General features: G+C 42.3%; 1 protein-coding gene across 2 annotated transcripts in view; it reads left to right on the forward strand.

Annotated features, from left to right (window-relative positions):
• Positions 1 to 2,335, forward strand: part of LOC126273121 (SET domain-containing protein SmydA-8-like) — a 210,216-nt gene extending 207,881 nt beyond the window's left edge. For both annotated transcript variants that reach the window (XM_049976575.1, XM_049976576.1), the window contains exon 8: positions 2,045 to 2,335. In XM_049976575.1, coding sequence (XP_049832532.1) covers positions 2,045 to 2,170 — 126 coding nt within the window. In that variant the 3' untranslated portion in view covers positions 2,171 to 2,335. The remainder of the gene's footprint in view (positions 1 to 2,044) is intronic.
• The last annotated feature ends 11,332 nt before the right edge of the window (positions 2,336 to 13,667 follow it).

Consider the following 13,667-nt stretch of genomic DNA (forward strand, 5'->3'; position numbering starts at 1 on the left):
TTGATGTAAGTGAAGCAGAGTGGCGAACCTTGCTGAAATAGTTTCCCGGAAAAGATTTACTTTTCGCGTAAAAACGTAAAACCCACATATTTAGGGAAATGTGTTTTTTCTTTCTTTACCCTGTTACATCAAGCAGTTGCAGAGAAGATATCTGGTAAAAACATTAGATTCTTTCGCATTTTATAGTCGCTTATTGTTAGGATGAAGCGGTTGTCGTTTTGTTATTGGCCATATTTTTTATGATACATCAAAGTTTTGCGTCACTCTCCGTTGCTCAAAGAAATTGTGAAGTAAATGTAAATGTCGTGTGACAGGGCCTCCCGTCGGATAGACCGTTCGCCTAGTGCAAGTCATTCGATCTGCGCGTTGATGGGGATGAAATGATGATGATTAGACAACACCCAGTCCCTGAGCGGAGATGATCTCCTACCCAGCCGGGAATCGAACCCGCGCCCTTAAAATTGACATACTGTCACGCTGACCACTCAGCTACCGGGGGCGGCCATTTGTGAAGTGAATTAAAAGCAGGAGCTGCGGCTGTCAACCTGAAGAAAGTATATGTTTGCAATTTGAAGTTGTTACCTTTTCGAAATGCACCCCTCACCCATCTCTAGAAGTCTTTCGAAATCTTCTGTAGTAGGCCTAATCAACAAGGATTTTGTGAATACTATTCCTTCCTTCATGTGTAAGGTACCAAGATAATGCCAATGTGTTTCCTTCAAACAAATAATTTCTGAATACGTTAAGGCGCTTCGACACCTAATATGTTGCGCCGAGCACATTCCACCTGTTGTCCGTACATCATAGGCGCGGTGCTCAATTTGATTGAAGCTGTGTCGTGCAGTGCTCTAAAGACGCCTGGCGTTCATCGCTAGATGGCAATGGCCCCGCTTTCACAGCGGTGGTGGGCTATATTTCATTATACGTCAGCCAATTTGCACAAAATACCGGGTGATCAAAAAGTCAGTATAAATTTGAAAACTTAATAAGCCACGGAATAATATAGATAAGAGGTAAAAATTGACACATATACTTGGAATGACATGAGGTTTTATTACAACCAAAAAAACACCCCATATTGCTAGACGCGTGAAGGATCTCCTGCGCGCGTCGTTTGGTGATCTTGTGCTCAGCCGTCACTTTCATCATGCTTGCCCTCCCAGGTCCCCAGACCTCAGTCCGTGCGAGTATTGGCTTTGGGGTTACCTGAAGTCGCAAGTGTATCGTGATCGACCGACATCTCTAGGGATGCTGAAAGACAACATCCGACGCCATTGCCTCGCCATAACTCCAGACATGCTTTACAGTGCTGTTCACAACGTTTTTCCTCGACTACAGCTATTGTTGAGGAATGATGGTGGATATATTGAGCATTTCCTGTAAAGAACATCATCTTTGCTTTGTCTTACTTTATTATGCTAATTATATCTATTCTGATCAGATGAAGCGCCATCTGTCGGACATTTTTTGAACTTTTGTATTTTTTCGGTTCTAATAAAACCCCATGTCATTCCAAGCATGTGTGTCAATTTGTACCTCTCTATCTACATTATTCCTTGATTTATTCAGTTTTCAAATTTATACTGACTTTTTGATCACCCAGTATTTATAAATTACATACACAAAGATCACTTTTGAATCTGTTCGTCTAATAAAGAAAACCGTGTAAAATCCTTACAGCATTAAACCGAGCGTACAGACAGAACAGTGCCAGGTGACTTTAACTTACATGTGTATAGATAAGTGGCGAATCATGAATTTTACGTTATTTGGTGGCATTGTTGTAAATGTTTTATGATACCTGATGATGGCTGGTGAATCAAAACCGGCTGTATAACAAATAAAATTTTATCAGTGGCTCTTGGCGGTAAATCGTCAAGTTTCTGCAAAAATCTGATTTGCCTCTGACAATAAATAGTGCGTTCAGAGTCTTTCTTTAAAATTTGTTAAGCAATTAGAATGTGTCGTAAGTGGCGATGTGTCTAGACAACCCCCGACCTCATCCTGCGACTTATCGTCTGAATCAGCACGCGGTTGTTCGCAGACTGGGGAGTCGGAAGTGCTGGAGTGCCTAGAAGAGGCGGCGGACATCTTCCGGCTGGAAGCGATGGCGCCGCCGGACCTGGTCTCGCGGCTGGAGGCCTGGAGGGAAGCCGCCGACCACCGCTGACCGGCGCTGCAGTCTGCGAACAAGTCGGTTACAGCACTGGTGGGACTCTAGAGTGCATCTGGAAGTGGCTATGAGATTTGGCAAAACTTTGTTACAATGTTTACGTGTTATTCCTAATTAATAATTGGCGAAGAAAATACAAAAAATTGTTTCTTGAGCAGTTTACGAGTGTCAGATCTCACTTCATCCTTCAACGCAGAGACCCGTCATACGACGTACAAATGAGTGTGCAGTCATTATGAGGCGAAAAGAAAAGTTCTTCAATATTATCAGAGTACAAAATTGTTGGGGCTTTCGTGGCCACTTGCTGACAAGCTGCCTATTGGCTTCTGTCTTTGGGTCTTCGGCCGACGTTCATCTAATGATTTTACTGACGTTTGGCGAGCACGAGTGACTGGCATTGTCAAAGCTCCACCCTCCGTTGCCGGTGGTGAACTGGAGCCGAGCTCGCGGCCGCAGGCTACAAACTGGCAAAACACTTGGCCGCTCTGCTCCAGCCACACGTGGGGAAGAACGATACATACGTAAAGGACTCAGGACATTTCATTCAGAAGCTGAAGAAACTAAAACTTGCACCAAACGACATCCTGGTTAGCTCTGATGAAGTTTCTTTGTTTACGAAAGTGCCACTCAGTGACGATCTGGAGCACATCGGTCCCATTTTCCCGTAAGACATCAAAAAGCTCTTCCTTGCACGTCCCACCACTAGTTATTTCACCTGGAATGGCAATTTCTACGAACAGCTGGAAGTCGTCGCCATGGATAGTCCCCTTAGTCCAGTGGTGGCCAACTTCTTCATGAAACAATTCGAAGCACAGGCACTGGACTTGCAAACCTAAGGTGTGGTACAGGCACGTCGATGACTCATTCGTTGTGTGGAGCCATGGTGAAGAACAGCTCGCTGACTTCCTAAGACACTTGAACAGCCTGCATACAACATGGAAGTAGAAAAGACAAAGAACTGCCATTTATAGATGTGCTGGTCACAAGGAATGGCGACAACCTGGGACACAGCATGCACAGAAAACACTCACCGACTGATACCTGCACAAACTATCAAACCAACACCCGAGCCAGAAAAGAGGCGTGATCAATATGCTCGTAACGCCAGCAGGATGAGTATGTGAGCCGCAGCACCTCAGACGAGAAATGCAACACCTAGAAATTGTTCTGAGGAGCAATTTGTACTCAACAATTTGTATGTTAGAACTGTAACAGAGCCAAACACTCGGTGAAGTAAGGAATCAGAAAAAGACATGTCGGGTACGGCCTTTCTGCAATACATTCCCAGAGTGATGGTCAGAATCGGTCGTATATTGCGCAAACATGGCGTAAAGACGATTTTCAAACCGACAAGGAAGATCAAAGGAGAAAAGGGACCCACTTGCAATGTCGGGAATATACCGTATACCATGCACATGCGGAAAAGTTCGTATAAGAACGACTGGACAATCAATCAACACCAGGATCAAAGAGCAGAAGCGACATTGCAGGTTGGGGCAGGTGGAGAAATCGGCCGTGGCAGAGCACGCACTGAGACCGACCACGTAATAAAATTCGCTGACACGAAGTTCTGGCTGTAGAGAAGCACTACCACACGCGCTTGTTCAGAGAAGCTGTAGAAATACAAAAACACGCGAACAGCTTCAACAAGAAAGAGGAAAGCCTTAAGGTAAACGGATCCTAGCTTCCTGTTCCGCTGCAAACGACCGTCGCAGGAAGAAAGAAGAGAACCGCACAGGAAATGATCGCGGAGAAGCCCTCGGACGTTGGCGCGCCAGGTACATATGGTCTGCGGCCGCGACCTCGGCTCCAGGTCACCACCGGCAATTGAGGGTGAAGCTTTGACAATACCAGCCACTCGTGCTGGTGAAATGTCAGAAAAAATCATTAGATGAACGTCGGACGAAGAACCCGAGACAGAAGCCAATAGGCAGTTTATCAGAGTAGTCTTACGCAGTTCCTTCCTTCAATCCTTCCTTCAATCCTTCCTTCAATCCTTCCTTCAATCCTTCCTTCAATCCTTCCTTCAATCCTTCCTTCAATCCTTCCTTCAATCCTTCCTTCAATCCTTCCTTCAATCCTTCCTTCAATCCTTCCTTCAATCCTTCCTTCAATCCTTCCTTCAATCCTTCCTTCAATCCTTCCTTCTCTTTTTCTTGTTGTACTTCTCATTCTTATGATGTATTTTGAGACAAGTAATCTACAAGGTGACTGCGCGATGATATGACAAACTTTCAGGGAGAATGGAGAACGGTAAATGTATCAATTTGACGTAAGGGGCCCTATACCGGAAACCGCCGAGCGGAAAATTATAAGCACAAAATAGTTCTGACATCTCTGACAGTTATACAAAAAACAGATCAAACGTGCTGCAACTGTAGAGTATGTGGCTTGAGGTGACTTAATGCATTTGAGTACAGTGCTACACAATGGCGCCCGACCGGAAAATAGTGCATTTGCCCTAGGTGGTCGTAACTGTACTACATTTTTAGAACTCTGAACGAGAAGTGATGACACGATCGCATGGATAGAAGTGATATTAAATCCATACAATTACGAAAAATGACGGAAAATATTCCAAGCTCTTTGCTTTCCATATTTTTGGATGAGGCAGTAAGGACCGAAACAAGAAAAACTGTCTAATAAACATGGGCTATAAACGCTTAGCTTAAGAGCCCATGTTTAGTAGAAATTTTTGTCTTCTTTTAGTTCATACTACCTTATCCAACAATACTGAAAGCAAAGAACTTACAGTAGAGGTACCAGAACGATTATCGTTCATAACTTTCGACTGGTCGTTTCCGGACCAGGATCCCTTATCTCAAACTGATACATTTAACCTCATGAGTCATCGCCGAAAGTCTGTAACATCTTCACAGAATCACCCCATATAAAAACAGTTATTGACATTATAAATTCCGATCATATTTTTCTTAATGTTTCTTCTGTTTCTAGACTGCCGATTAATAGTAAAATGACATAATGAAATAATAAAATAATACCTGCAAAAATCTTCACAACATAACCGTAAGGAAAGAAAGCATACAAAATGGGTGCTTAATTTTTTTCACTTTAAACGACCTCCGATCCATTAACGGAATCTGCAGTGTCCTCACTTTCGCGAAGAATGACCAGGGACCCATGAAACAAACAGCAATGCTCTCACACAACTTCATTAATAACAGAGATATAACCTAGAACTTTGTGCCTGATTTTAAATGGAACAAGGAACTTTTTTTTCAGAAAGAAATTTTCGCTCTACAACTGAGTGTGCGCTGATACCAAACTTCCTGGCAGATTAGAACTGTGTGCCAGACCGAGACTCGAACTCCAATCCATTGCCTTTCGCGAGCAAGAGTTCTACCGACTGACCTACCCAAGCACGACTCACTATCCGTCCTCACAGCTTCAATTCTGCCAGTACCTCGTCTCCTATCTTCCAAACTTCACAGAAGCTCTTCTCCGAAAGCATAATTCGAAATCTACAGAATTTTCGTCGAACCAATCGCGAATAATTGTGGCCTAATAACGTGGCGCATTGTCATCCAGAAAAATTCCATTGTTGCTTGGGAAGACGAAGTCCATGAACTGCTGCAAATGGTACCAAAGTTGCCGAACATAACGATTTAGTCATCGGTTCAGTTGGACCACAGCGCCCAGTCCATTCCATGTAAATAGACCATACCATTACGGACCCACAACCAGCTTGCGCAGTGGCTTCTTGACGACTACGGTCCGTGGCTCACAGTCGAACCTTTTCGGCTGTCACCAATTTTAAATCCGGACACACCTGACCGTGCCACAGTTTTCCCAACCTATATGACCCCGAGCCCAGGAGATGCGCTGCAGGCGATATGGCACTCGCGTCGATCGTCTGGTGCCACAGCCCATTAACGCCAGATTTAGCAACAGTGTCCTAACGGATTCGTTCGTCGTATGTGTCTCATTGATTTCTGCGGTTACTTCAAGCAATGTTACTTCTGTGTTAGCGCTGACAGCTCTACACAAGCGCCGCTGCTCTCGGTCGTTAAGTGAAGACCCTCGGACACTGCGGTGTTCGTGGAGAGAAGGTAATGGCTCACTTTACTCCAACCACCATTCCGCTGTAGTCACAATATATTAGATAAGTTACAACTTAACATTACTTCAGTTTCCACTCACTCTTAACACTTAACTCAAGTTAGTATGCAGGGTGAATCATAATTAATAGAGTAAACTCATACATTTAATAGCGCACGATACTAGAAACGTAGGGTTGAAAATGCATACCTTAAGTGCTACGAGCAGTTTTTCTTCTTCGATACTGTGAAACAAATCTCTTCTAGTGATAGTTACTTGCTTACCACATCTTGGGAGCTGGTAGTATGGACCAAAATAAGAGAAAAGTCCAGTAAACGTGTGCTCTAAAATGCATTCCTTAAGAGCTATGAACACTTATTTAACTTTGCTACTTTGAAACACAACTCTTGTAATGATAAAGTGCTCGTAACTTTCAAGGTATGCGTTTTAGAGCATATGTTTGCTTGGACATTCTTTTCTTATTTTCGTTCATACTACCACTTCCCAAAATATGGAAAGCAAATAACGTTCAGTAGAAGAGATTTGTTTCACAGTATGGAAGACGAAAAATTGCTCGTAGCTCGTAGCTCGTAAGGTATGCATTTTCGACCCTGTGTTTACTGAGACTCTTTGCTTCAGGTATTGTGAACTTTCAACTGTACGCGTTTACGCCATTAATTATGATACACCTTGTATACCATATTAGACATTTCACCCTAAATATTAATCATATAGAACTGTTTGTATTCTCATCGTGCATGCGTGATTGTTAATAAACCTCTGCCTCGTGATGACTGGGTGTTGTGTGCTGTCCTTAGGTTAGTTAGGTTCTAGGGGACTGATGACCACAGATGTTAAGTCCCATAGTGCTCAGAGCCACTTGAACCATTTTGTTAATAACCTAAATACGACACAGGTTTCTTAATGAAGTCTTTTTGCTGACGTGTCACCGTTAAAGAATTTAACATTATTACCACATTTTCATTTTTCACCACCTCTCAATATTTATCTCGCTTTTAATACCTGTGCTCGTATCTCTTTGTTCCACTCAAAACGTCAACTACCTCTGCTGGCTCACCCTTTTGCATTCGACTCCCTACTCCAAATAACATGAAAAACGATTGCAAGCTCAGATCCTGAAAGTGACATTGTCAGCACGACAGTATTCAACCAATGTCCGCCTCCCACAGAACTTGACTGCATCCTTTAAGTAGGCCACTATTTTGTGAGATTCAACTACTAGTAAAAATGGAGCTTGTTCCACTAATTGTACTTTACCAACCCCCAATCTTATGAAACTATGCCTTGTATTCAAATTCATGACCCAGTTAATCAGCTTTGTAACGCTATATTACTTCGCCAGTGGAAAAGTAAATTATAAGACTAGCTCACACCTACGCAGTTTAATGAAAGAATATGTATAACTGTGCCTCAAAGAGTACGAAGATCGCTCGTAAAATCCTATAAAAGTGTAATATTGACTGACTTATAATAGACCGCTATACAGTGGTGCTCTAGACAAGCTCTCTGTAACTGCAGCACGTACACAAATACGAGTAGTGAACTACTGTTTGCAGTACATCATTTGAATAACTGGAATTTCAAAATATTTGAAACGGATGGACTATTACGTAATATCGGTCATATCGACGTCACACTCTGCAATCTAGTAATGGAAAATGAACATACACATACTATCGGATACACGCCACGCTACTTCGCTTCCGAAAAATACATGTTCATGTATTAACAATAAAAGCAACCACAAACACTCAAATAGGTCTGCACTAAGAAGTAGCATAAAACGAGCGAATTTACTGGAGAGATGGATTGAGTTGAATGCATAATGTTAAAAGGGACAGTACTGCCTGACAGAGAAAAGATGTACAACAACATACTTTGTTCGTGTCAAAACAGTGTTTTTGTAGAATAACACCATTTTATTTAATGCACCGAAGCCGGATATCAATGTAGGAAAGAAAGGCAGTTCGTATATTTAATTACTCAGATGTGCACTTCCTTAAAATATATCCCTGAATCCAGTTTGGTAATGTTTGTGAATTGAATGAATCGCTGGTCGTCTGCTGACCACAGATAGTGAAGGTAGATTATATAACCATCATTGAGACAGTTCTCTGGTCACCTTTGGCTGAACCAAAGAGAGGACGTACACCAGAGCACCAGAGGGCCTGGAATGTGGCTGACCAATGCGGTGGCAAGGTCCTCCCGCACTTCTGCGGAAGTGTGGAATGACCGTATGAACGGCCATGTTTCAGCACTCTGTCGCTGAGTCCTGAGGTGTGAAGACGTGCTCTGTGTGTGCTCCAGAAAAAGAAAGTTAAATGAAAATGGTAAGGATGAAGAATATTTAGGAGTAGATAAACTAATAATTTCTCTTTTCAGAAACCTATTTGTGGGAGGCTGATGTAAATTGTTCTGAAAAAGATAGGCAGGTAAAAAATGCATGGGGAACATAGGATTCTTCGGAAGTGACAAAGAAACTGTGTTGTAATCATAAGACGAAATACTAGCGTGTGGTAGTATTAAGATAAAATACTTGTGTGTGTAAATCTAAGTTCAAAATAATTAAGACTTCCGTGTGCAGAACTTGAATTAAAGTCGAGCACTTGCACGTGGTGAACACTTGGTGGGTCTCAACCTGACTATGAGACAATAAAAAGAATTAGAAGGGCTCGTCCTAGCCTTCAGTTGAGAATCCGTGTGTGACATAAATGAGATACCAAAACTTCCATTATGAGGTGGTACATTCGTGTGACGCCAGCATGATATTCAGATACTCTGAGAGTGAATTAAGGTGAGTCAGCCATCTACCCGGCAACTCCATGAGGGCTGCATTGCACAGGGAGATGTGCAGAAGTCCTCCAGAGTTTGTGGTAGGAAAATTACGTGAGCCAGTGACGTGTGAATCTGGCGTGACTATTGTTTGATGTGGGAAAGCAGAACGAGTAGAGAACCAAACATTTTGTATTTAGAGATGTGTTTTATAATGTCAGTGTGATTTACTATGTTTATTTAATCTCTATGATTTGCATGAGACAGCAGCGAATTTAGTGGGTCAAGCATGATTTTTCCCAGTACAGCACGAAAGTCAGTAAATTCGTTATGTTGCGAATGAATGAGACTACGAGAGTGCGAGAGAGAATGAAGTAGCAAAAGATCCATTACCAATCCAGAAAGTGCACAGTAGCAATAGACAGAAACATTAAGAGACCATAGAATAGTAAAATCCTTATGTTATACCATACCCATTGTGTGGAGAATCACTTGTTTTACTATTGTGTTTAAGTGTATTCCAAGAAATTTCTCAACATTAGCATGAAGGAATTTATTGTAATAAAAGAGGAGGTATATGAAACAAATATTGGTCTCGATTATTTAGTTATGGGTGTCAATTTTGTTGAGATATTTTAACATAATCTCCATTTTCTTGCTGGGTTGTCAAAGCTTTGCATAAAATAAATACGACAGGAAAGAAATGTGGACTTGCCAGGGTGGAGCGAGTACATCATTAATGTGTAATAGCTCTTAGACAGATGCGTTATCCATTCCGTTGCATTAAAAAGTAAGGACGAGAATAAATTATGGTTTAACTGAAAGGCACTAGGGCTCATATTTCAAGCATAGTTGCAGTGGGTATGATAGTCATGAAAATATTTCTGATGTACGAATAATAAAAGCACTCGCATGGCAAGCCACGCATCTAGTAGGCCTGACTATTAGATGCCACAGTTTGGGGTAGGAACCTCCAAATGTTATTAACTGAATGATAAGAACCTGTCACTGAAACTTGCTTCAGTCTTAAGGAACGAACAGACGCATAACTTTTCCAACATTCTGCGAAAGGAAATACACTCGCTTCCGCAATTTGGTAGCAAGTGTATCACACGAAATTCATGGAAATTAAGCGGTAAGACACAAACGCCTCACAAATATACTGTTAGCAGAATCTTCCCAATGAGCAACAACTTCAAATAACTGTAAATAAACCCTACGTTCTGACCAGCAACTGAAATTACGGTAAGCTGTGTCTAACCCCCACTTTAATCAGCGCCTCTAACGCAGCTCACCCAACTAGGCTCTTTTAAAGCGTACTGCAAGAATGTCCTTTTAAAGGTGACGACGCTTCCTCCACGCCGTCATCTCCGTCCAAATCAACGAATCCATACAGTATATGTCGATACTGCTTTCGAGCTATCTTGTCTGTTAAGAAAAGACTACGGAATGAAAATTTACAAACTGCAAGTGCCCGTTTAACAGGGGACTTCCAACCCTTACAGCATGTCACATAAGACGTCGCATCTGCAGAACACATTTCCAACCACTTTGGTCCCACAGCACCAACGATTCGAGCGCAATCGCCATTCACTGAACTTAGCTCTGGAGTACACAACGGTCAAATTTTCCTATTCAGTCCATGCACGTTGTTCTCATTCCACAACGCGACATGGAATGCTATTAGCCGTATCGCCACGGATGCCAGAAGCGAAAACAACGTGAACATCACCAGCCAGCAACTGTTTTCGCGATACCACCACAGCCAGTTCAACGCAGCAGCTATACCACCATTTTTTTATCACAATCATGGTCAAAAAAATAAAACTGAGAAATGTGTTCGATATGAAGCGAGAAGCTACGGCAAAAATTTCATAAGAAAATTAATTGAAATAAATGTGTGAATAAAATAAATTGCGTTTCTAGAATTTGTCTTTAATTCTGTAAGATAATAGGAGATAAAAGAACTACAAGCCTTTGATAATCGATACATAATTTTTTTCCCATTTTGCAATACCTTAGTCCTTAAAACACTTTTCGGGCATAGGCGTAAACAGATGTACATAAAGGGAAATGAAACCTGCAAGCACCAATTCATTGTGAGCTAATAGACAAATTGATACATAAACGTGAAGCACACTTGCAATTTACCAAGTTAGCAAGTGCAATGAGCCTCGTGGGAGCTGACCGTGGCACTACCGACAGCAACGAAGGCGACGTGATTCAGATAAGGATTGGTGCACTAGTTCAATACCATTATTTCTATAAATAGAACAAGGTACATTTCATAACTTCAGACAGAAAAGAAATTGCGCCCCCTATGCATAGAACAACTACCAGGTGTGATTACATAGTGCAGTATTACATTGTTCTTCTTCCTCATTTTTTTGGTCATAAAATAAAAAATATGAAGTAAAACAGGGAGATATCGATAGGAAAGGGACGGAAGTAAGACAGTACAAATTTCGTTTATTAGCGTTGTATTAAAAGTACCCATGCAGTTTTGTCAAAAAATATAGACGAATTACGCCTAAAAGTTCAATGGGAACAAATACATGATCCCTACACACCACATACAAATACCGAGAGATTTCATGACTAGTCATACATATCCAATACAATCTGAGTACATTTGTTGTGCTGGGCTGTCAAAATTCCCATTATTGGCTTCTACGGGGGTTGTAAAGGGTTTAACCTACGTTTCTTGTATTTTGAGATATTTCAGTGGATAGCTTCTTAGTAAGTGACGATATAAAAAAATATCGGTAATTATATAAAAACTTCACTTAACCTAATTATCGCAACAAAAGCATGTTTCAATTATGGGAGGAGGATGGGGAGGGATTCTTCGTATGAAAGCACCGCGAGGTGCACTGAATGATTCTGAAAAACGGTAATTATATATAATTAATATACCACTGTCAGTAAGAAAAGGGTGGCGGCGCATCAGGCCAGTAAAGATGTTTGGTGGCGTTATTGTTCAATGGTGTGTGACCAGAGAACAAATCATGTGCCGAAAATTACTTACGATAAAGTTATGAGAGAGAGAGAGAGAGAGAGAGAGAGAGAGAGTGAGTGAGTGAGTGAGTGAGTGAGTGAGTGAGTGTGTGTGTGTGTGTGTGTGTGTGTGTGTGTGTGTGTGTGTGTGTTTCTGTCTTCGGTTAACGAAGAGTTAACTATTGAACACGAATGGTGTTCGGTCTTTTCATCATCAAACAATCCCAAGTTCACGCCGAGGACCGCTGAAAACCATACAAATACAATGAAAATTATTTTCATAATACAGGAAATGTGGAAAGTAATTGATTTTGTAGTAATTACGCAAAAAGGTAGAATAAATAGCTTAATTATTTCCAGCAACGGAAATATACACGTTTACATCCAATCTCTTCGCGCTTTCACAAGAGAGAGTGTAAGGCACGTTTATTAGACAAGTGCAGTTACACATTCGCGTGTTAAAAACAACATAGACTAGCAGTTTTATAGAATTCCCAAGAAGTTTGGCATCTTTGACAGAAATTAATCTCTAGTTTACTTTGTTTTTTTCTTATATAGTTTAAAGAATCTATTGTGTATTGAGCCAGGGACCTAGAAACGGCGTAGAGGCTTAGTTCTGCCGTAGCCCTCTGTGGTTCACAACCCCATTACAGCCCACAGCAGTCCACCCACCTCACTGCCGCCCCCACGCCGAACCCAGGGTTATTGTGTCGTTCTGCCCCAGTTGCGCCCCCCCCCCCCTCCCCTCGGAAATCTCATACCAGACGAGTGTAACCCAGATGTTTGCGTGGTAGAGTAATTATGGTGTACACGTAGGTGGAGACAGTGTTTGTGCAGCAATCGCCGACATGGTGTAACTGAGGCGGAATAAGGGGAACCAGCCCACAGTCGCCGAGGCTGATGGAAAACCGCCTTAAAAACCATCCACAGGCTGGCCAGCACACCGGATCTGACCACTAATCCACCAAGCGGCTTCGTGGCGGGGACCGGCACGCCTTCCTGCTCGAGAAGCAGCGCGTATAGTCCGCGCGGCTAGCCGGGCGCGCTGTTTAAAGAGAACTCAGAAAATTGTGTTTCAAGAGGATTTGGTAGATGTAGTTTTTTTTTTGGGGGGGGGGGGGGGGGGGAGAACGAAGACATGCTCGTGAACATAAAGTAATTGAAACATCGGAGCACTTTCAACTCTTCGGGTACGCGGTGCACGCGCAAACTGGAAACTGGGCCACGCCGACAGTGCGTTTGTTAATTACGACGCTAGACATCATTGTCATCCGACTATAACAAAATAACTCGCAACCTGGGAACGGAGGATTGTCTTCTTCTTCTTCTTCTTCTGCTGCTGCTGCTGCTCAGACGCTCCGAACTCCCGACTTTGAAGATGACATCCTCTGTCACGGAGGACAGGGCACGAGGAAGGGTACTCGAAACACGGTCCATATCGTAGGCTCTTGTAGAGCAACGCCATTAGAGCTCATTGCCTCCGCTGCGTGCTTGCCATAAAGTGGGAGATTAGAAAGTGATCTGGTCTTCAAATTTGTTTTATATCAGAACAGTAAATTACTGAGGATGGGTTCCTTATCACAGCTTTATCTACCAAAGCCTGCAACGGGAGCAGTGGAACGTCCTGTACAATGCTTAAAAGTAC

The sequence above is a fragment of the Schistocerca gregaria genome, chromosome 5, assembly GCF_023897955.1.
Source record: "Schistocerca gregaria isolate iqSchGreg1 chromosome 5, iqSchGreg1.2, whole genome shotgun sequence".
Classification (NCBI taxonomy): Eukaryota; Metazoa; Arthropoda; class Insecta; order Orthoptera; family Acrididae; genus Schistocerca; species Schistocerca gregaria.